Consider the following 25,024-nt stretch of genomic DNA (forward strand, 5'->3'; position numbering starts at 1 on the left):
TGAATTGATTACAATGGCCCTTTTAATGCATCAAATTCACAGCATTACAATTGTATCTAGAAAATATATCTCCAGTTCTAAATATGGCAGTATAGATTTCAGTAACCAGCAATCTAAGATTTTTATTTTTTTAAATCTAATCATTTTCCATGTGAAGTAGCTATTTTCTCAAAATGGTCGGCTGGTCACTGCAAAAAGATCCGAAGGCCACATTTGGGCCAAGGGTTAAAAACACTCGCCTTAAGTGATTATGTAGGCCTATCAAGTATATCAATGACGACTTGTTTCAAATAACTCAGCAAACTTCACTTTCTAGCAAATAATTTCATTACAGAATTAACAAAAAAATATGTAAAACAGAAATAACTATTTCCACTCAGATTTTGAACGAAACCAGAATATTTGATTATGATCAAGATAAACGCAGGAACTGATTTATCTTAAGCTACAACAAAATATGAATTGCAACACAGAATAGAATTAACATTCTACAATCAATTTATTGTTGGCAGCCAAGGAAATATCATATACATATAATTTCGTATATATAACTATCAATAACCACAAAAAAAGCAGTGGTTTACAAGTTAGAAAATGCTTGGGGAAAAAAACAGCACAACCTTTTCACGCTGGCCTGCCTGCCTGCCGCTTCTCTATCAACTAATCTTTGATTGGCCTTTGCAAAAAAATATTTTAAAAAAAACTTGGCAATGGTAAACGTTTGCTCACATCGAATATATCTTTTATTTTCCTTCCTTGACTTTCGGCTTAAGATGAGCATAAATGTGTCCATGTGCAACAAGCAGAATTTCATTTCAAACACGGGCTGGCAATGAAGTCGTACTTCACAAATATATATATATAACACAGTAAGCAGACAAAAAAAAATTCTTACACATCGGTATTTTTTGTTTTCTTCCCAAAGCCATCACCGAAAACTCAAAAGAACTATCCAAGTTCTCATCAATAAATCGACACACATTGAAGGGGGAAAAAAAGCAAATTCACATATTAAAAAAAATATTATATATATGTATAAAACTGCACTGGAACAAAAAAAGGGGGGATTCACATCACAACTGAATCAAAATCTAAAGGCAACGAATCGATAAATCAAAAATAGGCACAGGGGAGGATAAAGATTACCATATTACAAATATTTTTCTCTTTTTTTTTTCTTTAAATATCACAAAGCGAAGCAATTTGATAGTTAGTGATACAGTGAAATCTCGTTAAATCCACGAGTGATAAAAGGAGAAGAGATGAAGAAAACAAAGAATCTCACGATTTGTTTGCATTTTTGTATGTTTTGGACTGCAAAAAGACTTTTCATGGCATTTTGCTTCAAGCTCCAAAAGTAACTTGGTCCTTATGTAGTAGGGAAATAAACAGGAGAGGGAAAAAATATAAAAGAAAAAGAAAAGTCGTACACTTTGCCATCCAACATGAACACTTATCTGTAAAAACAAAAAGAAAATAAATGAATAAAAGGCCAGCTAAAATATGCAAAGATAATGATTGTTAAAACAGTAAAACCTCTTTTTTGCGGTCACTGACAAGACAAAAAATTTGTCCGTAAAAGAAGGGTAGCTGTTAATCAGAGGTTTGAAATGAATATTTTTATTATACAAAGGAAAATTATTTTGCTGTAAAAGAGGGGCGACAGCATCTGAGGGGTTTTAATGTATTGTTTTTGGCAACTGTATCTCACTGGTTTCAAACTAAAGTAATTCACATTTTTAAACTATAGTAATTTTTTATTTTTCCTTAAATCACTAACACTTTAGTTTCAAGGTATCAGTTTCTCGCATCACTATGCCAGCATTGGAAAGATATCTCTTTCTTCAAAGCCTCTCATTTTTCCCTATACCCTTAGTTTGTACTTGCTGGAAATAAAAAGTTGGCATTTTGAAGGGGGTTTTATAGTGATTTCTGCTGTGCCACGTAAAGGTTTGAAGCATTTGTGCGTCTTTAGTCTAGACACTTTGCAAAGTGGCCAGACATTGGATTTGGACCACAACATTTGGTTTTTTTCTGGAAAAACCTCTTGCAGAAAAAAGCTTTTCAGTCATTTCATCTAAAATTACAGATTTAAGCTGAGGGAAAATACATTAAAAAAGCCTAGGGCCAAACATTTTTAGTGCACACAGTAAAAGACTCTGCACCAAACTAAACGTTCTGGACACATTCTAGAAGTTCATCTTTATTACCTGCATGAATGAGACAGAGAAATAAGTTGTTCACATCGTATAGGAGAACACACACAACCCTGATTGTGCAGTGCATTTTCCTATAAATTCTGCTCCATCCGATTGTGAAGCTATTGATTTCAGCCTTTAATCAGTTTGTCTTTTTTTAATAGCACTTGTTTTATAAAACTTATCAAATTTCAGGCAGTACCTACAAAGTTAAACAACTTTCCGTAGAAACCTATCGAAAATTACATTTTGGTATGGCTGATGACGATTTCAGATAAGGAATATAATTACGGAATACATTATTTTTTTTTAGGTATGACTAGTAATGTTTGTGAAAAAGTTAAATTCCAAGGTGACAAAAAATTTTTTGACATGCAAATAACATAAAACTTCCAATAACAATAGCAGATTTTAAAGCAAAAACGTTTCAGTAGAATGAAAAAGATTGTTAGGTGAAATTTAATTGAAGAGGCAATGCCATACAAACTCCAAAAGTAGAAGTTTCAAAACAACAGCAAGAGGAAAAGAGTGAAACAAGTAGCACCACACACATCACCTAATTCTCCCAACAGAACATTTAGCCGATGTCATGTGTACAAAATGACACCAAATGCATTTCGAACATATCTGTATATATATGCACCTAACCTTGAAAACTGCAAACAAGTGAATGAAGCCAGGCAAAATATGAAGAGCTGCTCACATGGATTGTATGTCCTTCAATGTGCTCTCCACTTCTTCTTGCAGCAAGTGGTTCTTTTCGCGTTCGGCTAGGATATCATCTGCAATAAAATCATTATTAAATGACATAAGTAACATGATTTGTAAAATTTGAAGTTCAGTTGATATGGATGCATGTGCTAACATAAAACACACACATTTTTGAGCTGAATTTTTCTGCTAATAAAAATGATTCCCACTTATCACTTGGTCATATTAATTCATTTCCACCACTGAATTGCTTTCTAGATACACCTCTATATTTCAGAAAGATTTTGAGCTCTTTTACGTAAAATTTAGATGAGAGAAAATACATTTGAAAAAAAAGGTTTTTCTTTATATGGCTTCGGTGCATATGGTAATAGCAAATTGAAGTCTGGACATTCGAGGAATTTCATCTTTACCATCTGCACGTATGTGAGAAAGAAATTAGCTGACTATATATCACACCATGTCTCACACTTTGCACAATGGCCCACAAACTCAGCTACATAGAGTAAATGTTTAAATTTTCCTTCATCCAATGGTGAATATCTCAGCCTTGAGTCAGAATTTGTCTTTTCTACAGTGCTTTTTATATATGTTATGTGAAAGTTACATCAGAATTTTGGGTAGTTTCAAGCAGGAATTAAATGATTTTTCATAGGTTTCTAAGCAAAATCACATTTTAACAATGAATGTAATTCTGGAACGAATTATCTTCATTAGCCAAGGCAACCTGTATTTTATGAATCAAAGCTCTATTAAGCCATTAACGACGACTTTGATTTTTTAAAAACAAAAAATAATGAAATAATGAGTGGAGCCACTTCCATCATTTATTGGCAAAATTTAGAACTGCAAATTTTCTTAACCAGCGTTAATGGGTTAACCAGAAGTAATATGAAATACTAAACTGCACACTTAAATCGTAAATATAAATTATTTGGGGGAACTTCTACTGCATGTCAGAGTACTTTTATGTGTTTTGTACTGAACATGAAGGTTTGTTTCTGAGGATTGCATGTTATGGGTTTGAGCAGTGCTGCTGTTTGTCTTCCATGTTCCGAAGCAAGTGATATGAACTGATGGAAGCACTTCAAGATATCTAAGTTCAAATGCATTGCTGAAAACACAGGCTACTTTGCCTTCCCTCCCCGTCTTTGTACTAAAAATGGTAAAATAATAAAACATACTCTAATTACTGTAGAAAAATTACTTTCAGCAGTTTCAGCTAGATACTACAACTACTCGACCAGACATGAACTTTGTACACATTACAGAATTTTTAATGAATCGGTTTTCACATGCCGGAAATGTGCATGTATGTATTGTGAACCTAACGTGAAGTTTGTTTCTGCGTAATGTTTGTCATGTGTACTGCAGCCATTTGCCATCAATTTTTCTGAGTGAAGTGTAATGATTGAATAATTGTGCCGTTGTAGGGCTGTTGCTCTTTGCGGCGAGACTTTTTAACAGGGAGATCATCTCGCATTTGCAACTTGAGGTTGGGAACCACAGAAAACCAACTCAGCTAGATACTACAGAGAATAGCTCCGAAAATGGTTTTCTACAGTAATCTGAGTACAGTTTATTATTTTGGGAAAAAGAGCGCCCCAGTGTCAGAGTAGCTCAAGTTTAACTTATATGTTATACATATAAAAAAAAAAAAAAAGAGGACCTGAATCAACAGATGCACACAGGTTCCTATCACTTATTCACTAATAATGAAACTTGGCGGATAAAATAAACTGTAGATAACAAAATTGCATTCAAATAATTTGAAAAGTGCAATATACCTTCAAGTCTATCCACTTCCTTTTGTAATTTCTGCACAGATCTCTCAGCAAATTCAGCACGAGCTTCAGCCTGCATTCACAAATAATGATAGGCATGAATATCATGAAGAATAAAAAATTCAGGTAAACTGCATAAAAAGAATCTTGAAAATAAAAACTATATATAATCTGTATTTAAATATATTCATATATTCTTTTTTTTATGAGTTACAATTATGTTGACTGATGACAAATTCACACATCCTAAACGGCCAACTGAAAAGCCAAGCTAGTCTTATATGAAATGTGTTTGGAATGATGCAATGATTATGTAGGAAAATAAAGTAAATATGTATAAATTTTTGTAACCATTAAACAAATTTGTCATTTTTTAATTGTTTTTATTTTATTACTAATCAGCCTTTCATTTTGAACTGCATTTTATAATTTGTGATGATTCTTTCCCCTCATTTTTTTAAAAATAATATACACATTGTGTATTGCACACCAGCAAGAATAACGTCACAACTCAAAAACCTGAAATTGTAGAATAACAAAAATTCAGCACAAAAGGCTTTCTACTAGAACAAAACTTGCTGTTTAGTGGCCAGTTTTGCAGCTAATGGAATGCCAATATTACTGACTTGTATAGAAAAAAAAATCATGAATTTTTGTGCTCTGACATTATTCTTGCCGGTATGTGATATATATGACAATGTTTTTGATGAACTGAAACATTTTCGTAGAAAGTTGATTGAAAATTAAATAGAAAATAAATTTCACAATAAATTTGAAAAATGAAACAAGTATAATAAATGAATCACATTTTTAAATGCATGTACTGTATACCATGAAGGATTTTTATGAGTGAAACGCATGTAAAATAAGTGATATATATATATACGTGTTCAATATAAATAGATTATAATTGCTTCTTAATGGACATTACTTCTTGCAGCCTCTGTGTCAACTGGCGGATAGTTATTTCATATGCTTCTTCTTTTTGAATGGCCTATAAATGGAAACATATCAAAAATTACTACCACAAACTTGAAAACCACAACAACAGGTTTAATACCCAAATCTAACTATCACCATCATTTCTTAGGATAAATGAAACAAAAGTGATTTCTGAAAGTTAACATGCTCACTTTTTCCTCGCTAACTTCTAATGACTTCATGTTATTTCCAATGACACGCAGCTCTTCTTCTAGTTCCACTATTTTGCTATAACATCAATATGCATATTTAATGCTTGTGGTAAAAAAAATCAAACTGAATGGTTTCATTCAATAAAGCATTGGTCACAAAAAACTTATTTTCAGAAACCAACAAAAAAAAAATGTCAGATTGTTTCATTTTCTACATAAATTTTAAACATCTTTTTACAGGCACTAAAAAAACGCCCATCTTTTCAAATGCAACACATAAAAATATGCACTGAAGTGGAAAAAGTCAAAAAATATATTTTGCAAAAAATGGACTTGTGTTCTTTTAGCATAAAGCCATTCAACAAGCAAAAATTCAATGTTTTCCTTAGAAACTGCATGCAGTATTATAATCTGTCACAATAACCATAGTTTTAACTGATTCTAGAACCTCATATGTTTTCAAAATTGACCATATTTCAATGCAGAGTTGGCAAGGTTTTGGACAGTACGGTAAAAACCATGGTTTTTACTGTACTGTCCAAAACTGTCCTAAACCTCCTATTTATAACTATAAGTGAAAAACTTTGCAATTTGATGAAGAGGTAACTTCTATAATCAAATAATAAACTTTATATTATATAAATTATATTATGAAATTACATTAAATATAATAAAATTTTGAAATTCAAAACAGTATGTGCAAAGTGTTATATGACTGATATCAGGTTATCAAACAATTGAAAACTGAACTGTCTTAAGTTTGAATATTAGATTTATGAAAACATGAAAGACAAAAGAATGGGATAGAAATTTGTCTTATGAAAATTAGAAAAAACAATAGATATGTGACTACAGAGAATGAAACTGAACTTAAGTAACAATCGAACACTAATAACCAAGCGCAGCTGCGCTTTTTAACATTTGATAACACATAACTAATTTAGCTGCCTTACCTGTGCTGAGACGATTTTTAAGATAACAAAATTTTAAAATATTCTTTCAATTGACGCATAACTTGGGGAACACGAAAATAAAAAAACAATGTGTTAAAGACAGTCTTTTGATAAGCCTTCTCCTAGTGTTTTTCTTATTGCTGTCCCCCATGTGATAGAATTGTAAATATAGCTTGAATTTATTCAGTGAAATATTAGCTTCTAGCCTCATAAGAACAACAATTCAAATTTAACAAAAATTTTGGGTCTTGAAGTCATGTAGGCGTAATCAGTGTTTGTGAAATTGTGTTCTGTTAGTCATGTGTAAGTGCTACATAGTGGCCTCATTTTCTTCAGATATTTTCCTTTATTTATAATTAATTTTTGAAAATTGAGAATTTGAATAGAAAGTTCACTTGAAATTTAAAAAGTTTGAAAAAAAGTCAAAATAGAACAATTTGCATTAAATAACCGCTACACCATTGATATTTATTCACATTATATTGGTATCTAATAAAAAATATTTGTTTAGTTTCACAATAATGCAACGATTATAATTTTGACTATGCGTATTTGGTACCTTCAATATAATGTATTTTTATACATAAAAGATAACTATACCAAGATAAATGTTTGGACAGATTCGGCAGGGTTTTGGACAAGCACTGTTCTAAATACAGTACCTGCTTCATAATCATACATGAAAAATAAGACGTGAAGTAGAAATAACATTTACAACAAACTAAAAAATTGAAAACAGTGTTTATTTAAACAGTTATATGAGTGATATTAATTTACTATTTAGATTTCCAGCTAAAAACCATAAATTTGGTGAAACAATTAACTTAGAAAAAGAACCAAATGAAATATTTTTGATTTAATCAGTTTTATTTTCTGCTAGTACTTTTTTTAATATGTTAGTATAATGGAAACAAACCAAAGGTTTCCACATAACATTTTGAAACTTGGAGGTTTTGGACAGTTTCAGACAGTTTTTCCCACGTGTCCTGTCCAAAACTCCAACCCCGTTTCAATGCAATAAAATTTAAGTAATCTCACATTTTAGAATTTTGTCTCACCAAAATGAGATATAGTCTAATCAGTTTCAAACTCTTGGATTTTAAATGTAATAGGCCTATCACTAAGGAAAAGGTTATAACTATGGAAATGACTATTTTCTGGAATATTGAAGATATTCCACATAATTAATACTGGAATTGAAAGAAAACTAATGTGGAACATGAATATATAAAGAAACAAAAAAAATTACTAATAATTAAATTACTAACAATTTTAGAAATTTGAAATATTGATAAGTAAATACCAGTAAAAAAGTAAAAGACTGAAGCAAATGTACGAGGGTAAATAATAAAGTCATAACTAAGTAGTAAAGCAACTTCTGTAAAAATATAAGGACGGAGGGATTATTGTAAATTCTAGGTGTCAGAGTTGTACATACAGGATGTCTTTTCATCATTTTTGTTTTATATTTAGTGACATTACTAATTTAATTTTTTTTTAAATTGATGAAGTCCTTTCAACGTGTTATATAATCATTGATTCACAAGATTTTTTTATTCATTGTAATGTAATTATGGTAGAATTTATAGTTATCTGTATTACAATAGGTAAGCCTAATAATTCATAGTTTTCACACGAGATTGATTTTAGAGTATCAAAACTATACAAGAGCATAATGAAATTCCTAATCAAACTCGATGCTTATTATAAAACTAGAGAAAGTCTTGAAAGGACTTTAGTAAATAAAATTGAAGACCCAAAATGAATGCAACCAATCTGATTGACAGTCCAAAAACAAAGAATTCAAAGCATCATCAAAAAACTAAAATCAAATAAACAAAAAGCATGTTCTAACCTTTCACCTATAGAAGCTCTTTCCTCAGCACGTTCCAAATCAGCTTCAAGTAATGCAATGCGACGAGCCATCTACATAAAATCAAAAATAGAATAGCTTTAAAAATTTATAAATGGAAAGTTTTTCAATATGGTTGATATAGGTTGAATGTTTTCAAATCTAAATATGTGTATGATAACAATATCTGAAGTTTTTCTGCGTAAGGAAGCATTGATACTCTTTTCCTAAAGGTATTTCAGCTGATAGAAACCTAAGTCAAATAGTATCAGGCAGACTAAAAAAACCCCAATATAAACGCAAATATATATCTCCAAAATGTTAATATAGAAAAACCTTTGCAAGTTGATCAGAAAACCATTGCAGTATAGGTGGTAAACATAGTTTACCACCAAATTGCAATTTCTTTTCATACTTCAAATTCTTTTCTCTTCAAAGAGAATAAGAAAGAAAGTTTCTTTTTTTCATAGTGATCTTATGAAGAGACAAGCTCTTGATTATTAGAAAATTGTAACTATCATATTTACTACCACATACAAGATACCTTTTCTTCCTTAAAATATAATCTGTAAAATGGGATGAACCAGAGCATCAACACCATTATGATACCATTAGCATCAGCAAATATGATATACATGTATTGTACTATTTAATTTTACAGCTATCTATACACAAATACAGAGTTAAAAATTGATCAAGGTGAGAATAAAACACCTTCCTACACTACTAATAGGACACCTTTTTACATTAGATGGTTATGAATAGAACTGTCTATAATCCCGTAACACAGAATGCCCTTATTACTACACCCCTCTGTACCTTGGATAATCTCTAACTTCGACAAATTTTATTGGAACTGTAAGTGCCTAACTTAAACAGGTTTTACTACCATACTTTATGTACAAACAGTTATAATGGACATTTAAATCAATTTATGTGCATACTTTTATGCTGCATAACTTGATAGATTTTACAAACCTCCAGTTTGTTAACTTGACACGTTTTTATGAACTAATCTTCTAGTGCGAAACAATATGTCAATTCTTCAAACTTCTCTCCCATTTATGTGTGAACTAATTGTTGAAGTCCATATGAGTTAGTAAAAACAAGCGTGGACTGTGCATTCACAATTCTTATATAAGGCATCACATGCAGAGAGAAACACCATGCATAAACTTACTTGCTTTCTCACACATGTAACATGCTATTAATATGTCTTTCTGCATACCAATTAAATAAAACAAATTTCTTGTATTCAGTGGTGACTATTAGTCTATTAAAACCCATGCTGATATCATTATAGATGGTTCTCCAAAACAAGCTAAAACCCATACAAAGACTTACAACGTGTGTAAAGACTTCATTTCATACATAATGGATGGCATGAATAACCTTCTTCGAAGCAAGCCAATATAATTGGTGAATGCTAATTAACATGACGAAAATACAAACTGTAACCATAACATCAAAAATATTTCAATGTATTTCTAACAAAACTTTAAAAACACAGTGGTACACTTATAAACCTGAGCATATACATTTTGACTTCCCAGGAATGAGAAAAAATAATTTGAAAATAAAATCTGGACATTTCATATCTGTGAATGGGTAAAGACAACAAATCTATAGAACTTTTAGTTTAAAAAAAAAAAGTAAGCTACATTCAAACTTCTGAGCATCTTTAAATTACAATTTATATTGATGGCCTACTTTGAAAACTTTTTAGGACAGTTTGCTTCAATTTTGTTAGAAGAAGCAAAAAATGTGCACACTACTGCAGCTGCTGTTATAAACTATGAGGTTTTTAATTTTAACGGTACATAATTTAGGCCTATTAAAAACATTTATGGCTAATGACCATGATGTTAATGGCTAAAGGCCATGACATGACATAATTAAAGCATTTGTGGTGATATGCTGTCTGGTTGATGAGATACAAGGTCTACTTTCTGGGATGCAAATTACTACTTTCCTTATTTTAGGAAAAAATTAAGGTATAAGGTTTTCATACTAGGCCATCATTATTAATTGTGCACTTAAAAACTTTTAGCATTTCTTAATTATTTTATGATGGAAGTTTATGTAGTGCTTATTGACAGAAAATAAGTTTGAACAACATGTACATGCTCACAACTATATTTTTGTCAATTTAAAATTCAAAATTGGTTGTATATAATGAGCATGTGCAGGAAAATTTTAAATAATAATGAATGATTAAGATCGAAATTATTTCTTTATTCTTTGTACATGAAGAAAAACTTGATTGATAGATAAAATGACCTGAAAGTTAGAAAGAAAAATCCAACTTATGACCATTATTATCGATATGAAATACATAACAAAATTAGAATACCTCTTCATATTTCTTGTCAGATTCCTCTGCAATCAATCTAGCCTGGCCTAATTGTGTTTCAAGAAGAGATATTCTATCATCTTCCATATTTGTGCGATTCTCCAGAGCTTTTCTGATGCTACATACAAAATACACGATTTCTATTAAAAACAATTTTTTCAGTAAAATAATAAAACACAATCAAATAAAACTTCAAAAGTTATTCAGAAATTTCAGGTATTTAGAATTACACTGCTCAACGCTGATTTTATTGACATACAAAGAAAATATGTATTTGATTAATGAATTTATACATGTGATAACATTTCAAATTGAAATTCCCCAAATGACTAGACTTCAACATATATACAGCTGGAAACAAATCCAGAACTATTCTACCAGTTCTCAAACGCTTCAGTTGAAGGATTGTAGAGAGAAATGAAACTGAATATTAACCCAGACACCGGTCGGTGAGAAAATTTGCCATTTTAAATTTTAATTTTTTTCTTTGCAAATAAATTGGTAGGAGTGGTTCCCACTCAGTGTTTTTTTTTCTTTCTAAGAATCAAAGTAGTCTATAATGGGTTAATAAATATAGAAAATTCTCATGCAGATTTAGCACAAGACTGTTTAAAACACTGCTTCCTTACAATATTAATTATAATTTCAATGGAGGACATTGATCTTAGAACTACATTTAACACGTTAGATGTTGTGTCAGTCCCCAGAATATGTATGAGTGCAATAACCCTCTATATAATATTTTTTTAATTATTAACTTTATACATAATGTTTTTACCTCATCCTGTGCCTTTGCAAGGATAAAAATATTAACCACAGACTTTCACGGTTTCAAACAAATGAACAAAAACTGCTCTCTGTGCTCAACAAATTAAACCCCACTCGTGTGTAATCAGGTTTTTTCCCATTAGCTTTTTACACACTGAATGTTATTTATGTGTGACACTAATCATAAAACCAACAAATTTATGAGTACACACAGCTTGTATGGAAATTTCTCAAAACACAATGTGTAAAAACTATTACCGTTCACTTTCATCTGCAGCTTGGGAAGCCTCCTCCAACTTCTGGGTTGCACTTTTAAGCCTCTCCTCTGACCTTTCCAAATCTTCTTCTAACAACTGGATCCTCCTATTCAGAGCGGCAACTTCACTTTCAGCCTGTAAACAGATAAAATTGTAAAACAGGTCTCCACAGAATTAAAAATAAAGCAAAAAAGAAAGAAAATTATGATAAACTATAATAACTGAAAATAAAGGTTAAGCCATTTTGCATCATAGCTCTAAATCCACTACTCGCTTCACGAATCTGATGCATTCAACTTGCTCCTCATGTGTATCAAAATTCATCTATAACAAAACTGATTTTTTGTACCAGTAAATTACCAACTTTGGGATTTCATGAAGAAAAGGAAAAACTACAATATGTAAACTTATTTGAATTAGTAAAACCTTAGTATAATTACCAAGTCTAATTATGACCTCCAAGTATCTTTCTTGACCTCCAGAAACAATCACATTATTCTGCATTTGGAGCAAGTGGATTGTTTGGCTTTGAATGGTAAGGAACAATCAATATTTTACAGATTATTCTATGCTTGGTGATAAGGGACAATAAAAATTCACTGAATATTCAGCAAATGGATTAAAAGATAATCAAAAAACCATTGTTTAGTTGATCAGAATGCTGTATATAGGGAAATTACATTATTTTTGAGACACTATAATATTAGCTGGGAAAATTGTCAATGATTTAATCTTTGGTATGATTTAAGAATTAAATCCCAAGGTTAATATAGTGTCTCCCATTTTACAAACTGGTCACACTTTCATACCTGAAATACAATGCTATTATTGGTTCTTTAAAAAATGTTCATTACTAACAATGCACCTGATCTGCAACTTCCAATTTTAACCACACTGGGTGAAAGTTGTTTTCTTAGCTCAAACCACAAGCAGATTATTTCTTTCGATGGAACCAAGGTGCTATCAACACATTCAAATACAATTGTTGTTACTTGGAATTTTTACTGAAGACATGTCAAATCACTGATTGGTCAATTCCCCTGACCAAATCTTCTGAAGAAATATAATGCAAAAAATCTCAACTTGAAATGTTTACCAAGCCTCAATTTTTTTCTGTAATAAATATACTTAGCCATTTAAAAGACTAAACCAAGAGGGGTTATTTTGCTATAATGTAGTGGCAACTGCACTTTTGTAAACACAACATTTTTGTGCTTCCAATGAGTAAGCAGTTTGGGCATTTTCACTCCAGTGCTTAGTTTATGCATTTCCACTTTTAACATAATAAATAATCAGTTATTAATATTAAACCAGTTCTTGAAACATAATATATATTTTCCCTTCAGATTTTTTTTCTCCTCCTTACCTTTACCAAATATTTGTATATTTCTCAGACTTTTGCCACATATTTTACATTTTCCTTACTTTAAAGATAGCTAAGAACCTTGTGTGTGTTTTCTCAAATGTCTGTTCAAATTAAAAATTAAGCAATATTTGTGAGCAAAAATATACCTGAATTAGGAAAAAGGTGGAATAGAAGAGAACCACATTACTTTAGGTTATGTATGTGCTATTTCAAAAAAAAAACTAAACCCTTTTCATATGTGAGAGGAGCTTCTGATTAAACAATAGGAAGAAAACCAACAAAGTTTGGTACACCAATCACCACCCTATTATGCACTTTTTTTTGAAAAGAAGTCAGGCTCGGCTAAGTTTTTATTTAAAGGGGAAAAATCCAATTTCTTTAGATCGGGGTGGCCAACCTTCTTCCAAGCAATGCCCCCCAATCAAGATTATTTTTGATATGTGTGCCGCATTATGAATTCTAACATGCCCATGAAACAATATGCCCCGCTCTTATGGGACACAAGTGATCTCTCCAAATTCAAGACATACAACCTCCATGTGGACAATCCAGAATCTCTTACACACGGGATGTCTAGCAACTATGCCTAAACAGAAACGTATTGAATAGAAAGTCACCAGTTATTTTCAAAGTGCCTACTCAAATATAGTGTTATGAACTATCGACGATAGATGGCGCAATTTCTTCCGATGGCTCTCAAAATGTCGAAATCAGTTGATACCGGTTTCGGTCTAGCGCATAGGCATGCAATTGGCGGGAACATTCTAGAAAGCCCCGCCTCTCCAGACAGTGGTCCAACCCCTCCATACAGTAGCGCCGCCGACTAGGAAACTGTAAGATAGAATTTTGTGGAATGTTCTATTTCTCGAAGTTTCTGTCGGGGTTATAAATAGTGCGGTGCCCGCAAGATGGCAGGCTAGACAGGCTTCGAGAGGCACAAGGAGATTCAGTCAGTTGTGTTTAAACTTTGCAAGAAAGTTGTTAGCTCTCTGATTAGCCTGTAAATACGTGTAAATTGCTGTTCTGTAAATAAATCTGTGTTTGTCCGTTGAACCGCTTCTTGTTTTTGCAATCCCGAAGTCTTGTGGAAAATTATCCGCAACAATAGAGTGCCAATTTCATACTAAATATAGGTTTGGCGACCTATAAGCCCAACATCCATAAGGCCGGCATTACACTATAAAAGTAATGTTATAAAACTTGAAAAATGCAGCTAATAAGCGCATTGGAGCGAATGTAACTGATACTCTTATTAGTTGTTTTTTTTCCAAGTTTGATAAAATTTCTTTTACAAAACAAAAAAATCCAACCAATAAGCATATTCGTTATATTTGAGCAAAAGCAACTAATGATCTTATTGGTTGAATTTTTCAACTTTTCCAAAACTTTTACAGTTTAATACCGGCTTAACAAAAGGATTGCTTAAAAGTTGGTGAGAATTTCTTTGATTGAAAAATGGAACAGAATTTCTTTAACTTTGGAAACGTGTTCATGTGCCACTCCTGATTGGTGTACCGTGTACCACTTGTGCTGCGGGTTGTCTACCCTGGTTTGGATGAAAAGGTTCCTCCTCTATCTTTGTCTGTGAGCTATAATTTAACCACTCCAAGTTCAATTGTAAAGCCATAAAAAAAGAACCGAAAACATTCAAAGCCACAAAACATTCTTAAAAAAAGGAAAAACAACTTTTTAACAGACTGTATGGAGGATTCTACCTTCCAAATTACAGAATGCGGCATGGAAAAATAACTAGCGACCAGTTGAAACAAGAAATCAATTTTTAGCGCTTCCCGAAGGTTAATAAAAGCCAAGAAGTTCAGGGACGAAAAAAAAATTACATATACGAGCGTGTTGTGAGGGAGAGAAATCGCGGCTTCCCGAGATTAACTATGAAATCCATAAAAAGCATTCCCGGCGCTTGGGCAGCACGTAGTAGGCGATGAGTCAAAACTGCTCACAGCAGGTCAGGGGCTTCGATTTTCAACCACAACCTATTCGGCACAAAGTCGCCCGCTCGTCCACCAATCAGAGCGTTCCGTTCGTTTCTCTAGCACTGTTCACAAGGCCGTGGCGAAATATATATATATTTTTTTTTGTATAGGGCATGTCACGCGATATGCAGTACGGAAACGGACTTCTCGCACGTTCGAATGCTACCTCGGTGTACGACCAATTCGTCGGTCATAATGGGGGACGTATACATCATATTCATCAAAAATAACTTCTCTTTATTTCAACTCCCAAGATTTCACTTCCGTCATTTTTTGTTCTGTTCAGTGACACGGACAATCACATCGCTATCACCTTCCGAAATAGCGCAATTCCGCTTGTTCTGCTAAATGATGGTCAGTTCAAGAATAAAAACAATACTCGTAGGGAAAAACTTGAACGATGACTTTCAGTACGATTAATTAAATTGTAAGTTGTAAGGATAAGCCATAATTGAATTAACGTAAATGCCTGCGCATAGGATGTCTTGAGGAATGGAGGTTATTCGTCATGTTTCTGTGTTGGAAACAATCTTGATTTTTATACTCTCATAAATACGCCATCTATAAATCTTAGAAATTTTTTACAAATCAATTTTGAATATCGGGGCAGGGGGGTACCCAGTCATTTACCTAGAATTTATCAGCTTTCACAACGAGAGATGCACTGTATAACACAGAAACATTGCATTACTTCACCGCGAACTACAAACGGGCGTCACTTCGTCTATCAGAAACTGAACAAGCAGTTTTTGATAAGGAAAAAAATCTTGTTTCAATTGGAATTCCGCACAGTGCTGTGCCGGAGTCTGTAAAATATTCCTATCATTCAGAACCATGCTTCAGCAAATACTCAAACCACGCAAAGAAGCAATGACGCCAATTATAGTGTTCGGCCAAAACCGAATAACCGCCAATTAAAGAATGAGAATATGTACTTGAAATATATTTTGGCTAGCCTCAGTTCGCGGAAAGAAAAAAAGCCCACGTATATCTGCATATGCATGGAAATTTATAAAAGCACGCAGCTCTAAGCTTCATGCTCTCAGAATATTGCTCATAAACTGAGATATACGAATTCGCTCTCGATATTAAGTTAGTGCGGTATAACAAGATGATAAAAAATAAAAATTCAAGACACCAATAGTGCGGGGGGGGGGGGGAGAAGAAATGTAAAAAATAGTGGAACTATTCCTTCACATCACCAGCTTGTTGTTTAAGTATTTTTCTAACTTCGAACAATAATACAGTATAACAATTGATAATTTGATGCAAATCGAAAGGAAGAAAAACTATTTTCAATCTATTTTTAGCGGGAACGGGAACATGTAAAACAAACATCCACCATATTATAGCAAAGACAATTTTTCTCGGATAGTATTATCGTGGGATATAAAGGGGAGAAAAAAAAGCGATTAAAAAGGCGTGGTGATTGCACTTCCCGCAACGAAAAAAACCTGTCATTTTCTTTCAATAACCACGCTCAAAAATAGTAAAAACCCCACGCATAAAGGGAATAGCGAAGAAAGATTAAGGTTCTTCAAGCTAGACGATCTAACACAGACTGCTCTCAAATAGACAGAACTAGAACTGCTCACACAAAGTGGTGGGATGGATCCATTATAAGGCCGGAAAGGTTAACGAGTTTTATTTCTGCAGCTGTATAATCACTAGATCCAATTTTCGACCTCCACCGGGGGTAAAAAGAACAAGGTAATTTTTGAAGGCAAGAAATGCAAGTACTAAATCCTTAAATGGCAGTTAGCGAGATACAAATATACACGTGCTGTGATGACGAATCAGTTCTATCACGTATCCAACTCAGGACGATGTATAAAAAAAGTGAGGGGGGGAAGGAAACCACGTAAGTATCACACATTACGAGCAGATACCACCAAGAAAAAAAAGTAGGAAGCTGAAATTTCAGTGGCAGCAGGCAATTGACTTTATCAAAATAACTTCGGCTGCGGCGCCACAACATAGTTACGTCAACATTTATCTAATCTCATGTGATATGTCTGGACCACTCCACTTTAATTGAATAGAAGTTCTTTAGTATTAAAAATACGATGTTTCATTCCCAAAAACTTGCACGTTGTCATTAGTGTGAATTCTCAGACTAAGTCGTAGATTCCATGGGAAGATTAATCAAAGTACGCCACATCAAGCCATAACAGCAGTTTCGAGGTGCGTGAATGATCTGATTTACATCCGTGAACCATTGTTGATAAGAAGTGGCACTTGAGTCTGAAATGGTTAAATAAATTCGTAAAAGTTCATGTCATCGAGTGGAAATCTCCCATCGCAATCAGATTTCCAAGCAAATCTCATTCATGAGTTAACTCAACCGAGGGGCTCAACGATTGACATAGAACTGTATTAATACTCTTATTCTTAGTCTAATGGACTCAACTGAGACCAGTTCGAAGCCAGTTTTTCAAAAAAATGTGACAACTCAATGGAATTTTTTTCGTTATACACGAAGCTGAGTTGAGCAACCGGTCTACCGGAAAGAAAAGAAACAGAACAAGACGCCGAGACCACTGGCGACCCTTCACATGGAGGTAAGATCGGTCGCGAGACCATCGAAACCAGCAAGACAGGACCGTAAGCTACTATACCAGTGAAGGGAGGAGGAAAGATATGAATCAAAACCGACGGCGACAATTAAAAAGATCGGTCAACGACTGCTAAAAATCGAAGTGGCAACAGAGAAAACAACTTGACTAAAATTTAAATTATCAGATGAAGACACGGAGTACCCATGATCTACCAACAACAAAGCTGCGATCATTTCCTTCAGAAAAAAAAACTGCCATGAAAGAGATTCTAATGGGAAGTAAAAAAACATCAACCGGTGTTTCACAGGTGTAACGTACAGACACAAACCGGTGAAAGTAACTAGAGGGTGGAAATAATTTTTCTTCTCTTTATCTCTCATACCTTTATTATTCTAGTTCTCTTTTCCCTCTCACCTCCGGGACAAGGAGGAATTTTCATGGCGACTACTACCTTCGTATTATTACACACACACACACATACGCACCAACTCCTTCCATCATCTGACCAAACCAGTTTTCGGCAGTCGCTGTTGGTAAGTTCAATGTTGGAGAGCTTTTTCAATAGAGAACTTTTTTGGAATTGCGACTGGAGAATCGGCACATATTTGGCGGTGAGAGCATCGTTCTTTCTCATCGCCGTGACCAGAAGAAAGCCGTTTAACCAGCGCGGAAAGCTATAAACCGAAACAAAATTAGGAAAAAAAAAAAAAAAAATTGGGCGTAATGCAAGTTGTAGGGACGCAAGCTTTCTTCTTCCGTCAGTGCCAAAAATCGATTTTTATTTTTTTCGTAATTTTGAAGGTTGTACAATGACCTCGGATTTTTTTTTTTCACGCAGTGGCAACTGACAAAACATTGACCGTGTACATTAGCTGTTGGTTATCGCGGTGGGAGTATTAACATTTGACATACTTTAAAAAGCTAAAGAAGAAAACTGAACACTCATATTAAGCACATTGCTTCAAAAAAAAAATATCACACTGAGTGGGCAACATATGAAATGTCAAACCGGAACAGTGTAATTTCACTTTAATTGTTTAAAGCAAAAATATCAATTCAAAACCACATGACAATCAGAGCTTAAATAAAACAAAAATTTAGGCACCAGCCAAATTTCCTGAGCATGTTTTTGCATTTTAAAAAAGCTTTTTTTTAAACTTAACTTTGATTTGTATCAGGGTGCTGATATTGCAGGTGGTCAAGTGGTCATAGTGACGGACTCGCATCGCGGGGACCCAGATTCGAGCCCTATCGTTGCTACAGTGGTGGTCGGCTGAAGTTGACTTTCTGTGGTTTCAAGGCACAAATGCGAGCCGATCTCCCCGTTAAAAAGCCTCACCACAGAGAGCAACAGGTCTACAAACAGTACAGTATAGAGATGGCAGCACTGAAAAATCAGATGACACTAGATACGCAATCAGACCGTTAGGTACACACACTTACACTCCCTGTATAACTCATTTAGTAGTAAATTGCCAATGCGATAGACCGGAGTTGTGTTAATTTTTTAGTTGCTGATCATTTTTTTTTATCTTGAGATTGCTTTAGTAATTACACATAGAACAATTTATATGCCATGACAACAAAATACCAATTTTTCAATCCGCCTGACACCTAGTATGTGTCAAGCACCACGGTTGTGAATTTAAAACATGAACAAGATTTAGTCATCACCCAAAAGGATATTATTGAAGAGAATGAAGAAGTTTCGTGCCTAAAAACCACGAATTGTGTTTTAGGAAGCTATTCAGAGCAGATAAACATCTCTTACATATAGCCCACTTTGATCAAATTCAAAAAATATCACTAAACCAAACTACAAGTGAGACTGAATTTTTTTTTCATTGCATGGATGACTTCCATGGTCAAATCTTTTAAATACCCAATAATCTTTATAAGTATTTTTTATTAAAAACGAAACTTTCTATTCGTGTCAAAATATTAGGGTTGACTTCAAGTAATTCTGGGGGTATACCACCTTCTGACTCTTAATAACGAATTATCCATACATAAGAATCGAGCTTCAAAAGCAACCACGATCTGCCACAAAGCAAATATGCCAAAATCTGAGATGTACGTTGCAGAACAATTTGAAAAAACTTTTTAGAAAACACTATTGTGGAAATTTTTACCGCACAACATTTTCAGTCAGTTAGCCAAGAGCTCATTGCAGAACAACGCAAAACATTCTGCTTTGGGGACGATATGATTGTTAAAGGTGATTCTTAAGGTCATGTGGTAATACAGACAGGATGAAAAATTTCCCTTCCAGGGAATTTTGCCACTGACCAATCAGTGCCCAGCTAAAAATCAATGTGTTGACAAGATGGGGGAGAGGAAAAGAAATTTTAGGACACTAGCCTCAAAAAAATTGTGGAGTTTATTTAAGGTAATGTGAATATGGTTGTGGAGAAATAATACATAATGCATTTTAAGTCATGTTGTAGTAAAATACATTTACATACATTACAAATCTGTAAGTTCCCGTTATATAAAAAAGTTGAAGTATTTACGAAATATAATCCCCTCCCATATATCAGATATTCACATCAATCATATTTATGGATCGAAAATTTGAGAATTATACATAGTCATTGGTAAATGTGTGATAAATGTAGCAAAATTTATCATACTTTATCGAGATAATTCGATATTTAATCACTATTACCAACATCACCACAAGGCCATAGCGGGAGTGGGCGGTATGGTCATCGTCCCCCAAAATGTGAGCAAATGACCGGAAAAAGATGGACAAATCTAATGTTCTATCGCTCTGGTCCCCCTCCAAACGAAACTTCTGGATACAGGCCTGCTCCAACACTGTTTTCAACTCTCCCACATTAACCTTCAGATATCTTTTCAATAACTTTTTTAACAAGTTGGATGAATTCCTTATTCGGCAATAAAAATGTATCTAAAATACTTTTTCCATTTTTTAAAATATGATCTTAAATATGAATCATAGAAAAAGCTATTAAATATAGAATTCCCGACATATCCAATGGGGAAAAAAATTTCTACTAAGAATCAAGTGGGGATCCAGTGTCGTAATTAGTAATTACGCAGGTGCACCTGCACAGGGCTCACTGGGAAGGGGGGCCAGTAGGGACCTAAATGCCAATTCTTGCACAGGGCACAGAAATGGCTAGTTACGGCACTGGTGGGATCACCTAATTCTTAACTCGATTCGCAACTATGGAAGGAAAATTATTCTTAGTTAAGAATGTGATTGCAAAATTCCCTCTTGATTCTTAACCAAACATCAAATTCCGTTCACTCTGTAACTTGAGTATTTTTGCAGTTTGCAGAGAAAAAATTAAAAAATAAAACACGAATCCAGGAATCCAGATGCAGGGCTCCCACTCACTCAAAAAATTAAGGAAAAGTAAGAAAGCGGCCCCCACCAAGGCAACTTTGTTTTTATAAGGCCATGATTTTATTTTTTTTCACAGCACTATTTCAGTATCCTATACAGTAGACTCAGGGCTCCTACTCAAAAAATTTGAAAAAGTAGTGCTAAAAAGTAAGATGGGAAAGGGCAACTTTTCCCCCACCCGACATAATTATGAGCATAATAATAAAAATCCCTAATTTTTTTTTATAGCACTATTTCAGTATCCTATAATACTCTTCAGTATCCGTCACTCCCCACAATATACAGTACATTATTTGTTGTAGTCTTCCACGGTCCATCTGTCAACTCTTTGACAATGAATAGCAAATTATGAAGACACATGCTTTTTTTTCATTTCTTCATTTCACATAGTTAATTTGATAGAATATGGTAACTTTCAACATGGTCCCGCCCCTCGACAGGGCCTTGAACATGTTTGGTTTGAAAGAAAGTATGGTAATCAAGTCTTTCTCTTCGAATTTTCCTCCTGGAAAAAACATACTATGAAAAGTCTATGTCACGGAAGCAATCAATTTAAATTTACAAAGCCTTTGCCATTATGTAAATGATGAACTTGTTGTCCACTTCTTAATCTTGATCATCATGTCGCATTGCTTCGGTTTCAGAAGCAGTAGTTCGATTAATTATTCCCTTGTCAATTTCTGCATTTCTTAATTCTCGAATTTCCTTCCATGTTCACTTCACTGAACCCTTCTCCATCCACTTGCTTTGCTAACATAAAAATATATTACATAACCTTTTCAGCTGACTCCGTAGAAATAGATGTGCCCTCGGGCACACATTATAGCCAAAAGTTCTTCCAATACAAGATGTTCCCATTTTTATAGCTTCTACAGTTCTAGCAATGACACTAACAGCATCTGTGAAATTCATGATTCTAAGACATTTCCAGCATTTACATCTTTGAATGCCTACACAAATCATTGAGATATGGCCACTGACATTATTGATGTTCATAGCAAGCCATAAATTTTCATGTAGCATCCGAACAAGCTGCTGAATGCTAGATGTAGAGTTAGAAGGCATATAGAGGACTTAAGCGCTAGCAAAAACTTCACAGGAAGGGTTTTTAAAACATTTATTTAACACGTGTAATTTATATTTTGTTCCAATACCAGAATTAGCGTTACAGAGGTGTTTTCGCAGAAAACTAGAAAGGAGGCAGCGAACACGAAAACTGAATACAGAGAGCTGACTGTACATTACAATTTCGTAACACATACTGTTTCATTTGGGAAATGGTAATAAATGAAAAAATGATTTTGCAGACCCTTTACAAAATACCCAAGGAGTTTACACACCACTGTTTGAAAAAAACACCTAAAGAGTGAGGGACAAGCTTGGTGAGCAACCAAAAATTAACCAAGATCATACAAGCATGTAAATGACTGAAAACATGACCTAGAACAAGGGACCAGGTCAATGAGCAACCAAAAAAAATGATCAAGAGAGTAAAAAGCATGCGAGCAATTAAAAGAGTGGCATAGAGGTTACACGTGAGTGACCAAATGAGTGACTTGGAGATCAGAGTGGTAAGTTTAAATGGGCGGCAGGTTTGAAGAAATTGTGATCAGGAAAATTAGACTGAAATGAGAGAAGGGCGACATTTCTTCATACCAGAGGTGGCAAAACCATAAATACAGCTATGTTAATACTGAATTTGATAAACGCAATATATTTTTGACGCATCTTACATTTTGATTCGACAAGAGTTTTTAACAGTCTTCACAAACGTTATCTCGTCTTATTTTCTATACGTAAATGAGGCATTGCACCACTATACTTCCGAGAGATTCCCTTCAAAAACGAGGACTCGCCCAATGGTAACACCCAAAGATGCTTCCTCCGGGAGGGAGAGGTAAAAAAACATTTGTCCACACACATTCCTTCAACCCGATGCCACTCCATCTCACCCACAAAGTTTTATGAGACATCAAAAATTTACTGAAATATGATTGGCTCATTTGGATGGATGTATTATTAAATTACATAATAGCAAATCACCGAAAGTGTAACCTAGTTAGTGAGTGACTATATGAATAATTTGAAGCATGTGCGCGACCTAGAGAGGGAGGAGGGGAGCCGTTTAGTGAGCGCTGCTATAGCTCAAGGTGGCAAGCTCAAAGGGGTGGTCAAGAAAATTAAACTTAAATGGGAAAAGGGCAGCGCAAATTACATTGCCCACAGGCGGCAAAACAATAAATCCCCCACTGATGATAATTTATTCAGTTAATACGATATATTTTCGGTATATCCTCGATATCATCTTAACGAGGGATGACTGCATGCACAAACGCGCGTGCCCTCAAACCACACTTTCTATATGTAAATGAGACATCGCCCCGCCACCCTTCCGGGAGATCCCTTCAAAAACGAGGACTCGCCCAGTGGTGACGCCAAAGATTCTTTGAGAGAGACAGAGAGAAAAAACACTTCACATTGTTTCAACTCGACGCCACCCCATCGCATCGGTGAAGTATCTAAAATTTGCCAATTGAAATGTGATCGGTTCAAACAAAACGGATCAATCGATCGATTTAACAGTAGATTATTATGTAATTGTACCTCTTCCCGCCGACGGATCTCCTCTTGAAGGCGTGCCTGTGCATCGTCCGCGGCTTCTTTGGCCAGTTCGAGCTCTTCCTTCATACTACGCATTTTTTTCTTCAAAACTTCTAACAGGGTACCTTGCTGGACACTCATTTTCGCAATTTGTTAAATCGAATTCACGCTTAAAACGGAAATAAGAAAAATATGTATATCTATGTGCGGCCCGAAAGAAAAAAACGCTTCAAAAAAGTAAAAAAAAAGTCACGACCCCTAACGAAAACACTCGGCAGCAGACACGATAGCAGAAGCAGCCAATCCGATAACCGGACGCGAGGAGTAGAGTCGCCGCCCGTCGGTGCTGCCACCGAATCTGAACTAAATAATCAACACACGTTTCACGCGAAACTTTCACCAAGCAGTTTGTGAAAAAAAAAAAACGAAACAATATATTATCCAATAATAATTTTAAAATGCAATTTAATTTTTATGAAAAAGGATTATTATTTATTTTTTTTGTCTTTGCTAAATTTGATTTTTTTTTTCCTTAAAGTATTCAAATCGCCAATTTCACTGCCCAGAAAAAAGTGAATGGAAAAATTCATATTAAATTTTCTAAAAAACCAAATTAACCCTACAGTTCAAAGATAACTTTTTTTTTAATTAACCGGGAAAATACTCAAATAATGTTCATAACAAAAACTCTCCATCTCCTACACAAAAGCACACGTACGTATACTTCCTGCCATCTAGTGAGCGCGATTAAAACTACTAAACCTTTAGTAGGAAAAAAGTTTTTTATAAGTTAGTCATATTGTTAATTTCTAAAAAATTGGAGAAAGGGCCAGAAGGTGCAAAGGGGACATAGGCGGAGATAGACTTGGAAGTCTGGGGGGGGGGGCACGGCGATGATGATGACAATTCATATATACATTAGATCAGTCGACTCCACCTTTGACGCTGGGGGCACCCATTATCTTCGCCCATGGAAGGGGATGAAGAAGTACCGGACCGTAAATTTGCATGATGAAAACTCATTGACTATGTATTTCGTTCAGCCACCCTTAATGCAACTAGGGGAGGAAAAGTCTAGTGCCCCGAGCGCTGTTCCAGGGCGGCAGGGGCAGTTCTTTGGCCG

General features: G+C 34.3%; 1 protein-coding gene across 4 annotated transcripts in view; it reads right to left on the reverse strand.

Moving 5' to 3' along the window:
• Nucleotides 1-480: 480 nt before the first annotated feature.
• Nucleotides 481-25,024, reverse strand: part of LOC149069204 (tropomyosin-like) — a 53,238-nt gene continuing 28,694 nt past the window's right edge. The window contains exons 1-9 of one of the 4 annotated variants that reach the window (XM_089251129.1): nucleotides 23,905-24,266; nucleotides 12,011-12,144; nucleotides 10,985-11,102; nucleotides 8,635-8,705; nucleotides 5,827-5,902; nucleotides 5,625-5,687; nucleotides 4,697-4,766; nucleotides 2,847-2,980; nucleotides 481-1,457 (exon numbers count right to left, since the gene is read on the reverse strand). In XM_089251129.1, coding sequence (XP_089107255.1) covers nucleotides 2,898-2,980; nucleotides 4,697-4,766; nucleotides 5,625-5,687; nucleotides 5,827-5,902; nucleotides 8,635-8,705; nucleotides 10,985-11,102; nucleotides 12,011-12,144; nucleotides 23,905-24,042 — 753 coding nt within the window. In that variant the 5' untranslated portion in view covers nucleotides 24,043-24,266 and the 3' untranslated portion in view covers nucleotides 481-1,457; nucleotides 2,847-2,897. Of the gene's footprint in view, nucleotides 1,458-2,846; nucleotides 2,981-4,696; nucleotides 4,767-5,624; nucleotides 5,688-5,826; nucleotides 5,903-8,634; nucleotides 8,706-10,984; nucleotides 11,103-12,010; nucleotides 12,145-23,904; nucleotides 24,267-25,024 lie in introns of those variants that run through there. The other 3 variants (XM_089251130.1, XM_089251127.1, XM_089251128.1) reach the window with 3 other exon arrangements.

This window comes from Pholcus phalangioides, unplaced genomic scaffold, assembly GCF_987345545.1.
Source record: "Pholcus phalangioides strain wild (caught in Gottingen) unplaced genomic scaffold, Ppha-v1.0 ptg000024l_1, whole genome shotgun sequence".
Lineage (NCBI taxonomy): Eukaryota > Metazoa > Arthropoda > Arachnida > Araneae > Pholcidae > Pholcus > Pholcus phalangioides.